Source organism: Scomber japonicus, chromosome 15 (genome assembly GCF_027409825.1).
Source record: "Scomber japonicus isolate fScoJap1 chromosome 15, fScoJap1.pri, whole genome shotgun sequence".
Taxonomy (NCBI): Eukaryota; Metazoa; Chordata; class Actinopteri; order Scombriformes; family Scombridae; genus Scomber; species Scomber japonicus.
The window spans coordinates 16,732,407-16,750,678 of NC_070592.1; the positions used below are offsets into that span (position 1 = coordinate 16,732,407).

At 40.0% G+C, this 18,272-nt stretch overlaps 1 protein-coding gene across 1 annotated transcript in view; it reads left to right on the forward strand.

The window, feature by feature from the left end:
• Positions 1-331: 331 nt before the first annotated feature.
• spire1a (spire-type actin nucleation factor 1a) overlaps positions 332-18,272 on the forward strand; it is a 31,439-nt gene continuing 13,498 nt past the window's right edge. The window contains exons 1-4 of the mRNA XM_053333804.1: positions 332-771; positions 4,860-4,891; positions 15,167-15,430; positions 17,593-17,718. Of these exons, the coding sequence (XP_053189779.1) occupies positions 432-771; positions 4,860-4,891; positions 15,167-15,430; positions 17,593-17,718 (762 nt within the window). The 5' untranslated portion in view covers positions 332-431. The remainder of the gene's footprint in view (positions 772-4,859; positions 4,892-15,166; positions 15,431-17,592; positions 17,719-18,272) is intronic.

Below are 18,272 nucleotides of genomic sequence, written 5' to 3' on the forward strand. Positions count from 1 at the left end.
TGATGTGTCATGTAATGTTTGAAATCCATTAATTGAAAAAAAAAAGACATGAACAATTGCTGAGGCAGAGATCAAGATGTCTGCCTCCATGTCTGCATTTTGTCTGCAGTTAGGTCTTTCTTAAGAATTTTGGACTACAAATCTGAAGGCGGAAGCTGATCAGTGGCCTACAAAATGACCTCTCAAATGACGAAACCGCTCACGGCGAATGCGCAGTTAAACCGGTGGACACTGGGACCCCGCGGAAATCTGCCAGCCTGCTGTCGCTCACTCTGAGCCGTTGGTGCACTTCGTTCACACCGGAGCGGAGCGATAACGTCTGGATGAGAGGCTAACGTTTACGTTTATGTTACCGAGTAGCAGCACAACATCAATTAAGGACTTCATTTGGTCTATTTTTCTTTACGTTATGTGGTCATTATAATGCAGGGATGGCTAAACGACCGGGGACAGACGACGGGATGTTGACTTCGCCGGCCGTTCTCCGGGATATCGTTGGGGATTTGAACACCGGGGAGGTGAACATGGACTGCGGCGACGGAGCCGAGGAGGTCTCCCTACAAGAAATCCTGACGCTGTACAACCAGCCGATAAACGAGGAGCAAGCATGGGCAGTGTGTTACCAGTGTTGTAGGACTTTAGCGCAGAAACATCGGAGGAAAAGCTCCTCCGGTGCTTCAGCTGTTGCCTATCCGAGGAGGATTGAAGGACCCGGGGATGTGAGGATCGGGAGAGACGGGACTGTCAAACTGCACTTTGAAGGAAGCACAGGTAAACGGGCCGAGGCGTGCTAGGTGTCCACGACGACCACAGCATTTGTCTGGTTTTTGAGTAACTGCGCAGCTTAAACGACAAAAAGAGTGATATCTCTTCAGCAGGCTGCCAACAATGAAGCATTTTATCCTCCACATCACTCACAGGCCGAGGCCAATGGAGCATCTCTACAAAGAGGCCATGTTGTTGTGTCTGTCTGCTTCCAGCCATGTGGCGAATTTGTTTACAGACGCCCGATGTGGTTGTTAATAATTCATCATAGATCACCGCATAGCTGCTGTAAATCTATAACACCAAGAAAGCTGTATTGTCAATTATTTAAAAAGCCAGGGCTTCTTCTCAGAGCAGATTCCGATACGTAGCCTGTGTTATCAACCTGATTAATATAATTTCTTCTATTCAATTGGGGGTGTTGGCGGGGCTGGTAGATGAGGAATGGCTGCTGGGTTCATATTTAAAACTATCCTCCTGCAGCGGTCAGTTAACTTGAGTAAACAATGAACCATGCGCCATACGATGGAGTCAAACTGCACAGCGCCTTGGGTCCAGTCAAAGCGATATCACAGGGAGCCAGCAATAGAGGCCAAAAGCCAAAGACGGATGACTAATTTTGCTGCTAACTGCTTCATTATTATTTGCGTTGTGGCATTTAGGTAAAAGCACAAATGAATGCTCGAGGAGGGAAAGGGTAAGAGCAGGTGTTTTGGTGTGTGCTGCATGTTAAACACAATGGAGACACGTTTTTAATGTAGTGTGATCATAACAAGGTGGGAGTTAGTACGCATGCACATGGGACTATAGACAGTGAGACAATAGATGCACCTAAATAAGTGGCAACATGCTATTTAAGTCGTTTTTTAAGCAGATTTCTGAAATTTCACTGTTCTTCAAATGTCAATATTTGCTTGTTTACTCAGTTTTCTGTGATCATAAAGATGGAATACAGTTTTAGTTTTGTGCTGTTGGTTGAACAAAACAAGGCATATATACACGTTGCCTTGTTTATTTCACTATTTTTTGGACATTTTATAGATTGAATCAAGAAAATAACTACCCTATTAATAAAAGTGCTTAGCATGACAACAGGTTACCTGTATAAATAGGCAGTGAATGGACTGCATAAATAATGAAGGCCTGCAACTCACAATTATTTCAATGCTTGATTAGTAAAATGTCAGTAAATGGTTTCCCATAGTCCATGATACAATCTAAAATTTCTTGTTTTGTACAGACCAACAGTCCACAACCCAAAGATATTCATTTTACTATCAGAGAGGACTAAAGAAACCAGAAAACGTTTACAGTTAAGGAGCTGGAAGCAGAGATTGCCTGACATTTGTTCTTAAAAATGATAAACTAACTAACTAATGGCTGAATTATTGTTTGTTGATCTACTAATGATCCAGGTGCTTCATGCTCTGCTGTCTTTTAATAGTCAGACATCAACTACCAGTCACAAGTTTGGACACACTTTCTCACTCGAGGAAGGTTTTGACTGTTACTGTATATTTTACACCTCACATTAATCAGGATCTCAAGGACTACCTGGTAATTCAGGTAAAGAATAGTTTAATATTAGATGCCATCATTGAAAATGAGGAAGGATCTGTGTCCCTGAGAAGCTGTAATGTATTGAAGGGTACAATCTCTCTCATAGGGGCTTCCAGCAGGGTTTGGTCCAGCTGACTCCAGACGTGCAAAATGTCTGAACACTGTGTGTCCTGTTAACTGCATTCCTTTAATATGTGAGTGATATATTTGGGTGTGAGAGGAGGAGGAGGTGTGGCAGTCAGCAGAGCCTCAGGCACTGAGGTTATGTCCCGTCTCTCGGGAACTCATTATCCAGCTTTCTACCCCCAACATCGCTCCCTTTTAAGCTGAAACCTCAGTCCAGCTCTGTTTCATGACCCTGAATAAAGCCAGATGCTCTTCTGTGTGTGGAGGTTACACTCTATGAACAGAAACCATGAGCACTGAGCCTCTTTGGCACTGTTTAAAAATAGGAACAAACGTGATGATTAGATGCACAGACTTTAGAAGTCTGACTGCAGATGAGTTTGGAGATTATGAGGAGAGTCCTCCACCGACTCTGCAGCCAGTAGCCAAGGTATTTTGGGACAGCTTGGCCCTGCAGAGATTCTTATTAGGCCTGGCGATGAGAGAGATGTGAGACGTATTAAGCTTTCAGTAGCTCAAGTTCAAGAGGTTTTTACTACCCCAGCAGAAAATCGATGCTTATGGCCTTCACGTTAACAAGGTGTTATGATTTGGCCAGCAGCTACATCACAAATATACAGCTGATGTCATTCTTCCTGTGTTGCCGCTTTGTATCTAGATTTTCTCTTGTTTTAAATAGACAAAACAGGATCAGGCTAATATGCAGCACAGAGTCCGAGTTGAGTCTTATTTTAGACTCAATTTATGCGAGAAGCACACCGCTCTTGCTGCAGTCGGATCAATTCACATGAAGCACTCCTACTCTAGAGAAGAAGCCCTGAACGCTGCATCAAGATGAGATATTTGTTTACCCCAAGATTCGCAATGATTCATGCCTACATTTACAAAGGACTTTTTCTTCCTCCTTTTTTTTTATTTGGTGCAGTATTTGAGCTGGAATTCATACTGTTGATCTGGTTAATTATCTCACTGAATGGGTTTAAATAAGGATGTAAGTGTGTCTATTTGAAGCATCCTCTGCTGTATTTGCTTATTAGATTGGAGGCCAGTGATGGGTAAAAGATAAAACCTGCAAATCAAATGCGGTAAAAAAAAAAAGATCTCAAACTGCATTTCTACTGAACACGCAGAGGTTGACTTTTCTTTGAACAGGATCGACAGGGGGTGATGCTGCATACTGCTCCAAATATGCCTGTTGAGATTTACTCGCCCTAGGAGAAGCTAGAGCCCTGGCCAAGCCACTGCTCCTTGGCTGGGACTAACAGAGGGCCCAGTGTTTCCCAGATGAGCGTTGGTGGATGACTGTTTATTTTCCCAAAGCCGTACTTTCTAGTGTCCCGCACAGGAACTGAGCTACACTTATTTTCCACAGATGTGTCTTAAACTCTACGTCTAAAAAAACATGTAATTGCAGCTACGACAGTCAGAAATAGTCTCGTTTTTATTGGAAATGACTCTATTACCAAAACAGAAATGGCACTTATTAGTGTTATGAGATGGCACACTCTAACTGGACTGGTGTTAAAGTCCGCAGCTCTATCTCTCTGCCTGTACTTTCATCTCTGACGTTACTCTGACCTGAAGTCATCCTGTGTTCAGTCCATTTTGTGCCAATAACAGGCGGTCAAATGTTAAATTTCTAATGTGAAGCTCTGATTTTAAATTTAAATGTAATATTGTTGGTTTAGGGAATTGAACTTTTTCAGTGTTGAGAAGAGATAGCCTCTGTTTGCACTTACGTGACAATCGTGAGAGAGACAGGTGTGTCAAAAGTACACAATCAGAACGAGAGATAAGATTGTAAAAGCATGCAACAGTATAGCACATCCAGCTGCTTATAATTCCTCTGATGTACTCTTTTGTATTTTTAAGAACGGGTTTCTAGTGTATAACAATGGGCCACATTCAACCTGAGATCCAGCAATATATGTGAAGATAAGCACACGATCAAGGTTGAGGTATTGCTAGAAAGGGGTTTCCATGGAAATGGATGGAGGTCAACAGTGAAATGTCTTCCTCCACAGTGTGAGTGAACAGTTTCATTATCACAAGCAGCCCCCAGTGGCACCTTTTTGACACCTCGTTTTGCCTCAGGCCTTGTGCGCCTGTGACTGAAAACATAATAATTTATTCACTCACTGGTTTTACAGCCTGAGATGCTGTTTGATAACTGAGCTCACTCCTTGCACATTAACTTTAATATTTCATGTTGTGTAACACTGCGTGAGGCATGTGCGCTTCCTCTGTAACTTAAAGACGTCTTTCATAACTGTACAGTACATGCAATGTAATAATTCAGAGGGTGTGTTTGCCTCCCTGATCTGTTACAAGTAATTACTTGCACAATTAATAAAGATCCACAGTGTTTATGAGTGTAAATAACCATTCTCTGTGTTCTGTCATTACAGATAAATACAGATTGCCCTCAACGTCATTAGAGGTGAGTTTCAAATTCCAGGTGCACTTTTGTAAAATTGGATTTCCTTTTCAGCAAGTGCTGAAAGTATTTTTTGCTATTAGCCACAATCCAGTAGTTGTATTACCCGCTGAGCATTCACATTCCTATTTTAGATGCTTTTTACCTTGAATGTTTGTGCAATTGACTTATTATTTCTGTCACTTAGACAAAACAGTTTCAGAATCTGTTTTCACAGCGTGCCCACCACTGAAGCTATTGTGTGAGCAGATGCACCACACAGCGTGTTGTAAAATTGATATTAACTTTGAGGAAAACATATCCACTACCATACTGGTGCAAGAAGATATTTCAATTGGCATTAACTGATTATCAGTGCTGGTAAATTCTGGTGTCTTCATGTATTTAGGGCCAGTTTTCTCTCTAGGAACGAGTAGAAAGGTGCTCAGTGTACAACCAGTCAAACATAAAACAAGCTTACCTCTTACCAAAAGCATTCAGAAAGTTGTCCTTAACATAAAACAGATTTTTATGCATTCAGATTTTAATAAGCAAAGCATGACATCCTCTTGAGTGTTTTCATGATGCACGGTGAGTGGGTGTACACACTCTACAAACAGCACTCTCCGCACTTAAAAGAGAATGAGTCTTTGTTTGTGTCGGGCTGCTTTTGTACATAAATGCATTACTTTTTTTGGCTACTATTGTTCACTCATCCATCATCACCGAATCCACGTGAATCAGCACGCGGCCGAGCAAAAGGTACACAACTTAATGTTAGGAGGAGAAAGCTTTCTCGTGTGTGCATAGGCTAATTACACAGGGAGTGCTCTGTCAACCCTGCAGCAGGCAGATCGTCCGTCGTGTTTGTCTCGTTCATGTGATTGCAGGCATGCACAGTATGTCTGAAATAGGATTCCTCTACGTCAGCTGACAGTCAAAACACAGATGAAATCCCATCACTACCGACGCTTTTAAGTAAGAACGCTAAAGGTGTCTTCCCTCCTTTTATTCTGTAACCTTCCCACATTTCTTTTAGCTTTGATTTAAAGCTACTATGATCAATACTTTTTATTTTGACAGCTGATTAAATGGTGGTGTCACTCACAATGTTTTTGCTCCTCAACATTTTTCATTTGGGTTTTCAGCTAAAATCTCATGGCACGCAATTAGCCCCTAGCAGGTAAACACAGTGGCACATTTAGCTTACATTAGTAGAGACGTAAAATGGAGCTAAAAGAGAAGTGAATATTAAACTTAATTTAACCAGATGACAAAAAAATACAACTTTAAATGAATGCTAATGTTGCTCTGCGCGTAAATAGGCAACTGTTGATGCTAACAAATTTGATGTATGAGCCACAAAAGGTGATAATGTGTCAGCTATGTATTTACAGCTTGTTTCAGATTACTTCAAATCAACCGCAGGTTTAAATGAACTTTAGTGATGCTGGGTCACTTCTTGGATAATTCAGTTTCCTCATATTGCCAGGATTCGGCCCTAAACTGGGTTTGTTGGTTGTTTCATGGAAATTCTCGAAATAACATCTTAAGTAATGGTTGCTAGGGCCTTTCAGCATGACGATCACACACACACATTCAACTATGTGGTTAAACCTTAAAGGACTTTAATTTTTAAAATGTGTTTGTTTGTTATTCTCATTGATTGATAGTTGGTCACCTGTATGTGTTCGATATTTTGATTTCTGATTTGTTTGTTCTCATTTGTTGATTCACGTCATTCGTTTTTTTGTTTTTTTTACTTTTGCTTAATGTAATTTTATGTTCCAAAGGGCTGTTAATTGGAGCTATGAAGTTGTCCTGGTGCTTTTTCCCTGACCCAATTTCATTCAGATCATTCAAGCCAATTTATTTAGTACATACACCTTTAGCACACAACATGTTCACACATGGTCACACTGTGTCCATAGTCCCTGTTTAGAAGCTGTGAATGTATGTAGTGTCTTCCTCACTTCCACACACTTGAGTCTTTTGGGGTTAATCACCAGCTTGTGGTGAGTTGACCCACTTTCTCTATCTGTCTGTCTTCCCACCAGTAGGATAAATATCAATAAAGACAAACTGGATAGAGATTTCTCCTCCTCATTTAAACCGGTCTTGAGTTTGCGTCGGTGCCGTATAGTCACCTCAGTGGTTAATAGTGAATATTTCGATCAAGAAAAGAATTTATGTGAGACGTCGGTGTAGCTAACAGGACGAGCTTAACCCAGTTCGTTGTCATGTTGAAGATTAAGGTGAGATTAGTAGTAGTATCCTATTATAGGTTCTCCAGTTTGCCAGGTCTAGTCAGCTCCATCGATTTCGGGCCAAGATGATTAGTTTGCCAGCATCATCCACGAGGTAAAACCTTGGATTTTGAAATGGATCCTAATAAGCCTGGTTTCTTAACAGCAGTTACTGTAAGGGTTTAATGTAATAACTCCAAATAATAATAATGCACTCCATCATACTCTAGATATGAAGTGTAGCTCAATCACAGACCTGATCTGGGGCTCTTCATCCTCTCCGATCTTCTTTCCTGCTCATCAGATGAATTTGGTTCAGATGGTGGACAGTGCATATCTCTGCATGTAAACAGTGTACAGTAGTGGCGTCCATGCTGCAGCTGGGTGAACAGCGGCTGCTTGCGTGCTTTCGTGCGTGTGTATGTGTGTGTGTGTGTTACTGTATATTAGCACACTGCCCCCCGTGTCAACACAAACCAGTTCTCACACAAGTCAGCTCTGACATCAGACTGCACAATTATTACTATTCATGTAGTTTCTTTCCACAGCTGTCGGGTTTTTAGTTTGCGAATGTGTGAATGAATTTATAATATTAGATTTAAATGATTTCAGGAGTTTTGTAGCCGAGCGTGCAACATGTTTGCAAGCCTGTTTGTAGACGTGGCCTTTGAGCTCAGTCATAGTCCACTGCAGTGACTGAGTGACACCCAGTTTGAACCCTGCATGTAGCAGTGACCTCATTGTGTTACATCCTGCTTTTATCCTGATCAATCAAGTGATTTTGTGACATTGAAAGCTTCAATTACAGCAGCTTATATTACAGCCCCAGAGGTTACATTTCTGCCTATACAGGGATATTCACAGCAAGCACAAAGCCACAGAAATGCATTTTATTGAGTAGCCTGAACTATTTGAAGCCGCATGTTCTATTTAAAACCAATACCGAAGAAACCTACCTCTCCTTTTTCTGGTCCAGTCAGGCCTGAGAGATTACAGTTTACTGTTTCCTCCTCAATCTGTGAAGTTCATCAAGTTATCAGATCTATTGCCACAGATATTTCCCAGTAGTGATTCTGCAGAAAAGTGTGAGAATGAGTCAGATTTGTGTTTTTAGATCAAACTAAATAGAGAGAGACTTAGTTATTTTTTCCACTATTGAATGATATTAGAATTAACTGGACTCTGTAGGTTAGTCCTCTTTTTTGGGGGATGTTTTTGGGACATTGGATAGAAAAACGGATTCTTCTTAGTATTAAGTGTTATTTGTGTTTTTGAAGTTGTTGTTGTTGTTGTTGAATTTTGTTTAAAGGAATCATTTCAGCCTCACCGTCATCCTTCGGCTTACATCTTCATACTGACAACAAGAAATGATGACGTGGAAAAGCAGCGGTAGTTTCTCAGTACTCAGCAGTTTCCAGCTGAATTCACAGAGGAGTGCATGCTCGACATCTTTTAAAATGCATTTATTTTTGCTCTCATCTACTATGAACCACAATAGTGATGCTGCAGACTACGGGAGGCTCCGGGAGTATCCGCTCCTGTGGTGAAAGACCTCTAAGATTTAGCTCCGGTTATGTAACTGTGTGTGTTGTGATGGCTTTGCTTTACTACTGCAGCAAAATGCTAAAGGCTGCTTAGCTGACTGGTTTGTGAACTCAGATGACCATGGTGGTGTGGTAGTGACGCCTCAGGCCTCCACTGCAAATACAAAGTGTGATGATGTGAACTCTCCTGGACTTATTTCAGGGCAGCTGCTAAAATCTACATGAACACTGTTAGGACTTTTAATTTGAAAAGTGGCAGATTTCATGACTTTTCTTCTCCTACTGCAGATCTTAGATATTCTGATCTACATTATCACAGTGTGAATGGACATTTTAATAATGACAGTTTAATAGTGAGAAACTAGGAACAGTTGTATGTCAGTCTATGGGACTCAACAACACACAGCCTGAATGTTTCCTCCCTTGCGTGTTTGTGTGAGTGTTAATGCTGCTCTTTAACACAAACAACTCATTCTTTGCCCATCTGCGTACTGGTTGACTCACTGATGCTTCCCCCATCATGGCTGCTCCTCTTGTACTGCTAGTATGAGACGATTTACCTAACTGAGAGGTGTAGGTTTCAATGTAGCCTTATTTTTTGAGTTATTTGGTTAGTTTTAGTTCTGTATTCAGAACTTTTTGATATCAAATACTTAGTCATGTAAAATGGCTGTAGATACAAGAAAAAAAACCTGCAGTTCAAAGTTTAAAATAAAGGCATAGTGTTTATTTAAATCTTTATTTAAGCAGAGGGGGCAAGAATGCAACACACACACTAAAACACCCCTGAACAGAGCAGTAGCAGTCAAGCTCATAGCTCAGAGTCACATGAACTGTAGCGTCACCAGAAGTGGCATTTATATTCATGAGTGACAAAACTCGTTTGCCTGGCTGTGTGGCCTGACTGTGAGTATAGCCCTTAAGGCCACATCCGTTCCTTGAGGAGAAAAAGGTCATTCATGAGTAAAAAATGATCTTCGTATTCGTCATTGATTTTCAGGACAATGCCTCTGACACAGGTCTTCATGGGAAAAGGAGACTCTTTAGAATAAAACATCTCATTGTTGGAAAACATCAGCCTTCTTATTAGAGGCAATGATGTCATGTTAAGCACTGTGTATCAGTTTGTGTTTGAGGAGCGTGAGAAAAGAGTATTTTTGTATTAAGTAAACTGTTTAACCTGTCTCAGTAATGCACCGACACTGAGGCTGAATTTATTCTCAGTGATACAATTTTTTTTCTTCTTTGAAACCAAGATGACTCATCCCGTTACGTTTCCTAAGTTGCATTTAATAAATGTACAGTAGGCGATTTCCTGTGTTACCTGCGGTCGGCCAGTACCTCACTGAGGGGGGGAACATATGCGTGTGTCATCCACTGTGGCAGACTTCCACTTTTCCTGCAGTGGAGGCTGCTGTTCAATTTGTGGTATGCTACTGAACATTTCAGCCTGTGCCCGAAACCCAGCGGTGGATTTTCTGGCCGTCTTTTTCGACTGTTTATCCACATACTTGTCCCCCTCCTTCCTCCTCCTGCTGCTCCTCTGCTTCGCCTCCTTGCCTCATTCCTCTGAGTCACAAGTCTTCAAATGAAATTGTGATGTGTAAGTGGAAAACTAAGCTGTTTTTTCACCCAGTAGCCTACATGTTGGCTATGGATCCTGCACTTCCTTCTTCACCATAACTTCTGACACCAATATGAGACAAACTGGATGCTTATCTATTACTGGAACATATAACAATAATAAGAATCAGTTTCCCCGTGTACACTGACACATTAGTCTTTGTCATATAAGTTATTAGGTCAGTTTGGAGTCATCGTGATCGGTATATTAGGAAAATTGAGCCCAATCTGTTGTTACTTATGCTCTGGAGTGCCTAAATCTTGGATGACATACACAGATTATTGCTCAGAGTGCTCCAATTAATGATGTATGAACAGTGGGCTTTTTTGTTTCAGCTACTGTTGAATCACTTTTTGCTAAATCTAATCATGCCCTGCCAATGTAGCATGTGCTCACCAGTTGTAAATCCAATCTACTTTGAACGCTTGGAATCGGACATGGATGTAAAATCATTTCCCACATCTTCTCAACTTGAGATCAATAGATGTTGGTTTACTTCATTTGGTCCAATATAAACCGTTGCATCCTGGTGGGACCCCCTGCACGGTATGCCACTCTAGCATCCCCGCCCACTACAGCGCATGTTGTCCTACACACGGATTATAAGGTTATATAATAAGACACCAAGGAGTAGGATATTTATTTTAGCCTCGGAAAGGGATTATCAGATGCACATAGAGATGGTTGCTAAACGATAACAGTAAAACACCTCAAAACATTGTTTTCCAGAAAGAGAGCGGGATTGTTTTGGTAATTCAGAATAGAAGTGATTATTCTTAAGCATGTAATATTAAATATAGAGAGTTGTGTTGGATTTCATGGAAAACACAATCAAATAATCTGTGTTCATTTCCTTGTTTATTCTATGCACTGATATGACTGGAAGTTAGAGAATTTGATCCGTAAATAAGATATAAAATGAGCAGTTTCTAGTCACACACATTCAGAAACATCTGGCTCTTACTGTACTGCTTGTCTTTGTTGCATAATTTCATATATTTTCATCTTTATTCCATGAATAAATAAATATCCTGTTTAGTCTTATACATAATGTTTCACAAGAGCTTGAACACCACTAGGATGAAGGCACTCAACCTCTGCCGGGTCTGATGGGACTTTTTTTTTTTTTTCACTTTAGTTTTTATTGAGTTTTCACATTTCGTATGAGCATCCACCAACACACGTACACGTCACAACAGACAATACAGAAACCAAACAAAGCCACACTAGAAAACAAAAAACAAAAACAAGTCCTGTTGGTAATTGCATTCCTTCTTGTTCATTCGTTAGTTCTCAGTTTCGTCCTCTGTATCTAATGTTCTTTCAATAGTCTTTGTTGCTGTTCAAGGTCTTGAAAAATGTCCATTTCAGCCATTTGTCCTCCAGCTGTGTTTCTTGTAATCTTATTATTATTATTTTTTTAATAGTGTAAGCTCAAACTGTAGAGACAGGTAAAGGCCCGCTGTATGTCAGATGATGTAGAAATGTGCAGGTAGAGTTATAATCATTTATACATTTATATGTGATCATTGACAAAGGAAAAGGAAGTGGTTTACAGTTTAACTTCTTTGCTCAGTGAACAATCTCCTTTTTCCAGAAAGGGTGCATAACATAACATGTGTGTGTGATTTATGTATACTGTTATAATGACAGACATCTTTGTTAAAAATGCCGCCTTCAGGTCAATAGTCAGAGATTCATTCTTCTGTGAACACTCCTTTTGCAGTATTACCTCCACTTCCCCATTGAACTGACGTCAGATGGTTTGTAGATGCCCTCATATGACTGTCTAAAGTTATTCCATAGCTTGTTCACATTGTCCAATCATAAATTAAGGATCTAATTTGGGCTCAGACATGTGCAAACATATCTGAGAAAGTTTATATTTCATTCAAAGATATTAAAGTTTAGCCTCAAGATAAAAATATAATCCTGAACATGTACTGTACGTGCTTTGTAACCCATTAAAACAATTAATTGGACTATCTGAAAATCAGAATTCATGGATGTTTTTAGTGGCTCGTTAAAAAAGTGCACGTTTTAGAGTCATAGTTTTCATAGGACAGCGACGCCATGTGTCTTAAAAAGATAAAAGGCAAACATAGTAATTAAAAACACCTTTAGTGATGCAAGCCCAAACTTGACTCTATTCATAATGATTTTTCTCCTCCGGTTACTGAAGTCTGTGAGCCCAGACATGCTCCGTCAACACCCTTTCCCTCCTGTGTGCTCGACGCCTCGATTCATCAGCCAAGTACTGTTCCCTGGCACCATACCCAAACACTGGCACGCCAGCCTTGCCCATCAAAACCATCTCCACCTACATCTACTCTTTTATTTGGGCACCTCCCTTCTTCAACAATGCGGCTCCGTTCCTTTCTGTATAAGAACACACAGTACAGTCATGATGGTCATGACACAGCATGCAGCGCATATTAAAGTTCTCACCTGATGATTTTACTGCCTGAACAAAGCCTTCTCAAAATGGCTTTAAGATGTTGATTGATGATATTATATTGTTTAAATATGTATTAAATATTCATTCTTTAAAGCAGCATTGGGCTGTCACTCATTAAATATACTTTTAGCTGAGTAGGATTAACTGGCTGATTGATTAGTTGAGTTTGAGATAAAATGATTAATGTAGATGTACAGAAGGGCTTGTGGCTTTCTTCCTGTAGATCTGTAGAAAGTAGGTTTTAGGATTGAGAGGATAATTTTTTAATTCATCAACATTGGCTATAGTATTAAAACATTTCCGGTTAAGTTCAGAACCTTTGAGCATTGGAAACCACTACGCTGTATTTTGGGAACGCTCTGTTTAAACACTGAAACCTGTTTCACGCTAAGAACACAGAAACCACGGAGAATCACAAACAGATAAATACCAGCTGGCAGTTTCATTTAAGATGGAGGATAACTGCGCCAAATCCAGTCCAAACATTGCGGCCGTAACAGGCTGCACAACTTGTTGGACATCATACAAATCAATGTAGGACCAGAATATCACTGGAAACTATGGAGGAACAAAGGAGAAATGTGATTTAAGCTGAGGAAAAATACAAATATCACACTGGGACAGCTCATTTCCAGATGCTTAATATTACATAACTAAGATTGGTTTCAGGACAAATAACTTAATGTCTTTAATTATTCTGGTGCCAGACAAGATGATTATTATTTAATTGAAATGAAATGACTTAACGACCCAATTCACATAACAGGACGTTTTCTAATCAAACACTCAAAATAAGGATTAGTTTACTAATTAATTAAGAATACACTCTTGTGGATAAGGCTGCAACTAATAATTATTTTCTAAAGTATTTCTAATATTTAATTAATATGATTATTTTTTTATTATTTTTTTTGCATGAAATGTCATTTTTAAGGTATAACCTCGAGTTAAAATGAAGCGCTGCCGTCCCGACCCAAAATGTTCCCGCCGTCATTGAGCTCCGAGTCAGTCTGAATCACATCAGCTGTCCCGTCCTACAAATGTGTTGGCATTCATCTTCTTAAGGTTTCTAAAGGTTATCTCGGGTCTTCCATTTTTGTTTCACTGGGGTTTTTTTAGCTCACGGGTGAATGTTGGGTCTCTGTGATGTTTTTTAAAGTTTAAATCACAGTCTCGACTTGCTCTACGTGAAAAGTGCCCTGAGATAACTTCTGTTGTGAGTTGGCGCTATATAAATAAAATTGACTTGAGTTGACTCTCAGCTCTGAAATCTCATCCTTACATGACCACTCAGCTCACATTAGTGGTTACAGAAAGTACTCACTTGTTGCGCTGACAGCAGCGGTTTTATTAAGTTGTTGGGAGAGGACATGCTGGAAACAAGCCAACTGCAAATGCTGCACTGAAAGAACAACTTTGTCTTGTTGTGGCCTGACAGTAGATGAGACATTAAGATGAGTTGAAACAAGCTGGGGGAAAAAAAGGGAGGTCATACCCCGCTTAATAATGAGTGTAGGCGGTGATGAAATGAAATCATCGCCAGATTATGGTAATAATCATGCTGTTTGGAGGAACATTCTGCCCTAATTTCACATCTGGTTTGAGGACATCTTGTCTGCTCAGGTGAATTGAGTTTGTTGTAGATGGAGTTGTTTATCTAACTGAGACATGGGTGCTATGAAACAGGCCTGGTCCATTAGGATGTGCTGGTGTGCCATTAATTATAGAGGCGCAGAGGGCAATTACAGGGGAGTGTGGAAATGGAAAAACATATTTTATATGTCTGACTGTCCTGGCTTAATTAAATTGTTCCTGAAGATTGAACAAATAAACATAACTGCTAGTTTGAAGAGCAGTTGTGTGTGTAAGCCTATGTTGTATTTATTATTATTATTATTATTATTATTATTATTATTATTATTATTATTATCATTATTTATTTAATATTTTAGCCACCAACAATAAAAAAGCAAAAATCACAATGGGCAGGTATGATAAATAAATGCTGTAATGAAATTTATATTAAATTTTTTGTGCCTGATATTGGGGAAGGCTTGGGATGTCATTTGCAAATTAATTAAAATGTGAATACATTAAAACTGTGACTGTGATTAAAGTCTCCATGACTACGCCACAACATAGAAACTAAATCTAAGGGTGCGCAGGTGGTCAAGTTGTTAAGAGCGCATGCCATCTACGCAGTCCCAGCTGGCGGACCTTTCTGCATGTCACACCCCCCTCTCTCTCCCGTAATTTCCTGTCACTTTCAAATAAAGGCATCTGCCAAACAAAATCTAGAAAAAAAAAAGAAACTAAATCTAATCTCACAAAGTTCCTTCTTCTATAGAAACTCAAAAACAAAAACAAAACTATAATATTATTTTATTCTTTGATTCTCCACAATAATGATCTCCAATCATCCCGCAGGTTATTGACTCACTGGGTGTCATGATCTACAAAGCTCTCGACTTCGGGCTCAAAGAAAATGAGGAGCGTGAACTCAGCCCGCCCTTGGAGCACCTGATCGACATGATGACCAACACAGAAGAAAAAGAGAGCGACCTCTGTCCTGACGAGGGCTACGAGGCCACAGAAGAAGAGGATGAGTGTGGGGAAGAGGAGGAAGGGCAGGAGGAGGAGTCCGTCTCTGCTTCGAACAGCAACGTTCGGAGCTATAGAGACATCATTACGGTAGGTTTTTGTTACCAGGGGAACAACAGATGATTTCATGACTGTTTGTTTTTCACCTCAGACGCTGATTTAATAGAACCAACACAACGCATGTGATGAGCGCAGATGACAAAATCTCATTGAACAAACTGGTAAAGTGGGCAGTAGGATGCACGTGTCTCCATTGGTGCCTGCTCGGAAATGAGAGCTTTCATGGTGACTTCGAGTCTGTCGAAAACAAAAGCACATTCCTCATACTCTGTGACACTCTCAATTATAACTTTTAATGAATTTACTGTAATGTTTCGATCAGTCGTGGGTCGATCGATTGGGATTGCAGGGTTTTTTTGTGGATTGAAATTTCACAGCACACTATTAACATTGTTATGGGAATATTAAAGGTACATAATCTGCTTTCGCTGTGAACATTTTGCCTACTTTCGCCCCCATGTTCACACCGTCATTGTAACAAAGTGGACCATCATCCCTGAGGCTTCAAACAAAGTCCCCTGATAGGAGCTGTCATGCTGTAAATTCCCCAGGCAGCTTCTGAATACGAGACGGGTAATTAAAGCGCGGTAAACACACAGGTATTTGGGGAATAGGCTTAGAATTTTTTAAGCCTGTTTCCTCATGTAATGAAGGTTTAAAACCTAAACATTAAGTGTGTTTGCTGCCTGTGTGTGTCTGGCCCGGCCCCTAATTCCTTCAACAATCATCATTTTCTTAAGTGTAAACTGCGACATGTCGATATGACAAGGCTGAATTGGATAAGTGCACATTCCTGACCTCTTTCCTTATACTCCCGTCTTCCTCGTACTCTGCTGTTCTGTAGGTCAGGTGGATGAGGTCTCAACAAGACTTTGAGGTTGACTGAAGATGACAGGACTCACTTGTAAAGCGTCCCTCTAAGACAGGAAGAGCCAGACGCAGAATGTGCTGAATGCTTTAGTGAAATGAGGAGTGGCTACATGAGCAGTCATCCTCTTACCAAAGCTGTCAATCGGGGGTTTGGATTGTAGCTGACCCATTTTGCTCGTGTTTTGTTGCTCTCCAAACCCTCAAATTATTTCACACACAGGCTGCCCTTGACTTTAAAATCACACTATGCTTTAATATGGCACATATTGTTAATAATTTGTTCAAAATGTTCAGTCAAGCTACAGTTTTGCCCTCATTTTATAAGTTTCATGCTTCATTCAAATCTTTGACTTTATCAGAAACCATGGAAACACTGATACAGCAGTATTTTAATCATGGTAGAAACTCTCACTGCTCTGTTATCATTGTATCTGTGAATTTCTTGTTGTGGATGAAGAAGACGACACCTTATGCTGAGTCACAAATTCCTGTCGCTTGCCAAGCCCATCAGGAGAATGAGAAAATATGTCATTGGTCTGGTTTCCTCCTTTTTTGCTGCCGAAAATAATTTGACAGCTAATCCATTACTCTGGCATGCAGCTGTTATTGACATTACAATCACAATAGGTACCATAAGGAAGTGGATTTTTTTAGCATCTGCTGTACTAACATTCCTATTAACCTGAGTTTTACTTAGTTTAGTGTGTTGGCATGATAACAGCACTCTTACCACTTAAAACAAAGTGCACATTACCTGGGCTGTAACTAAGGATTATTTTCATTATCAATTAATCTGCTGATTATCTTCTGTTATTAGTCATTTGGTCCATGAAATGGCAGAAAATTGTGAAAAATATTGATCATTGTTTCCCAAATCCCAAAGTGACACCTTTTTAAAATGTCTTCTAATGTTACTATCAACAGTCTACAACCCCAAGTTATTCAGTTTACTCTTGTATAGGTCTAAAGAGACCAGAAAATATTGAAGAAGCTGGGATCAGACAATTTTAATAAATATTAGCATATATTATCATTGTGAGCGTGTTTGCATGCTGATGTTAGCATTTAGCTCAGAGTAACTTGGCTGCAGAGTGAATCAGAGAATGGAGATAGATGCTGATATTAACTTTGTAGCTGAGTCTAATAAAGCTACAAATTGCTGTGTATTTTTCAGAAAAAGGCTCAGTTCTTCTTATTTGAACTATATGATTGATCTATGTCTGGTCCAATTATGTAAGATACTAATAAGCACATTGGTCATGTTTAATGATTATTCCATAAGCACCAGTATATAACCCTGCTCTACCATATCTCCCCTACAGCTGTGTTCCTCACACCTTCCCAGCCCGTCAGACGCCCCCAACCATTACCAGGCTGTGTGTCGTGCTCTGTTCGCCGAGACCAGGGAACTGAACACCTTCCTGGAAAAGATCAAGAGTGCCAAGGAGGTAAAGAAACACGAGTATATGACGTCTATGAGTGTTTTAATAAATCTGCTGAGGATGAGTCACAGTTAAGAGGAAACACCTACGATGCATTCTCCTCACCCACTTGAATCCCCAAAACAACTGACATTGACACATGAAGTGAGTCACCTAAAACTTTTTCAAAAATAATGAAAAACTCACTTTTAATAGTTCAAGGGTATTTCTGTCACTGAGTCATACTTCATACTACTTTTTCAATTTTAAATTTTTGAATTAAATTGAAAGTGATGTAGAGACTTGTGTTTGAAGGCTCAAAACTGATAAAAGAAAGTACCAAAGTCAGTTGTCTCAGGGGTTTTAGCACTCTGCTTTGGTGGGTGGATTACAGAGTAGTATTCAGTCGGTTAAATTAGGGTCTGTTAGGCTGCCAGGCTTTCAATCGCTGGGAACAAAACTACCAGAGTGGTGCCCAGAAACGAGCACAATAACAACAAAACAGCCCGCAGTGTTGTAGAGGACAGAGCCTGTGTAGGTGTCCCCATCTGACCCCTGTTTGTCAGGCCAACCAAGAACTC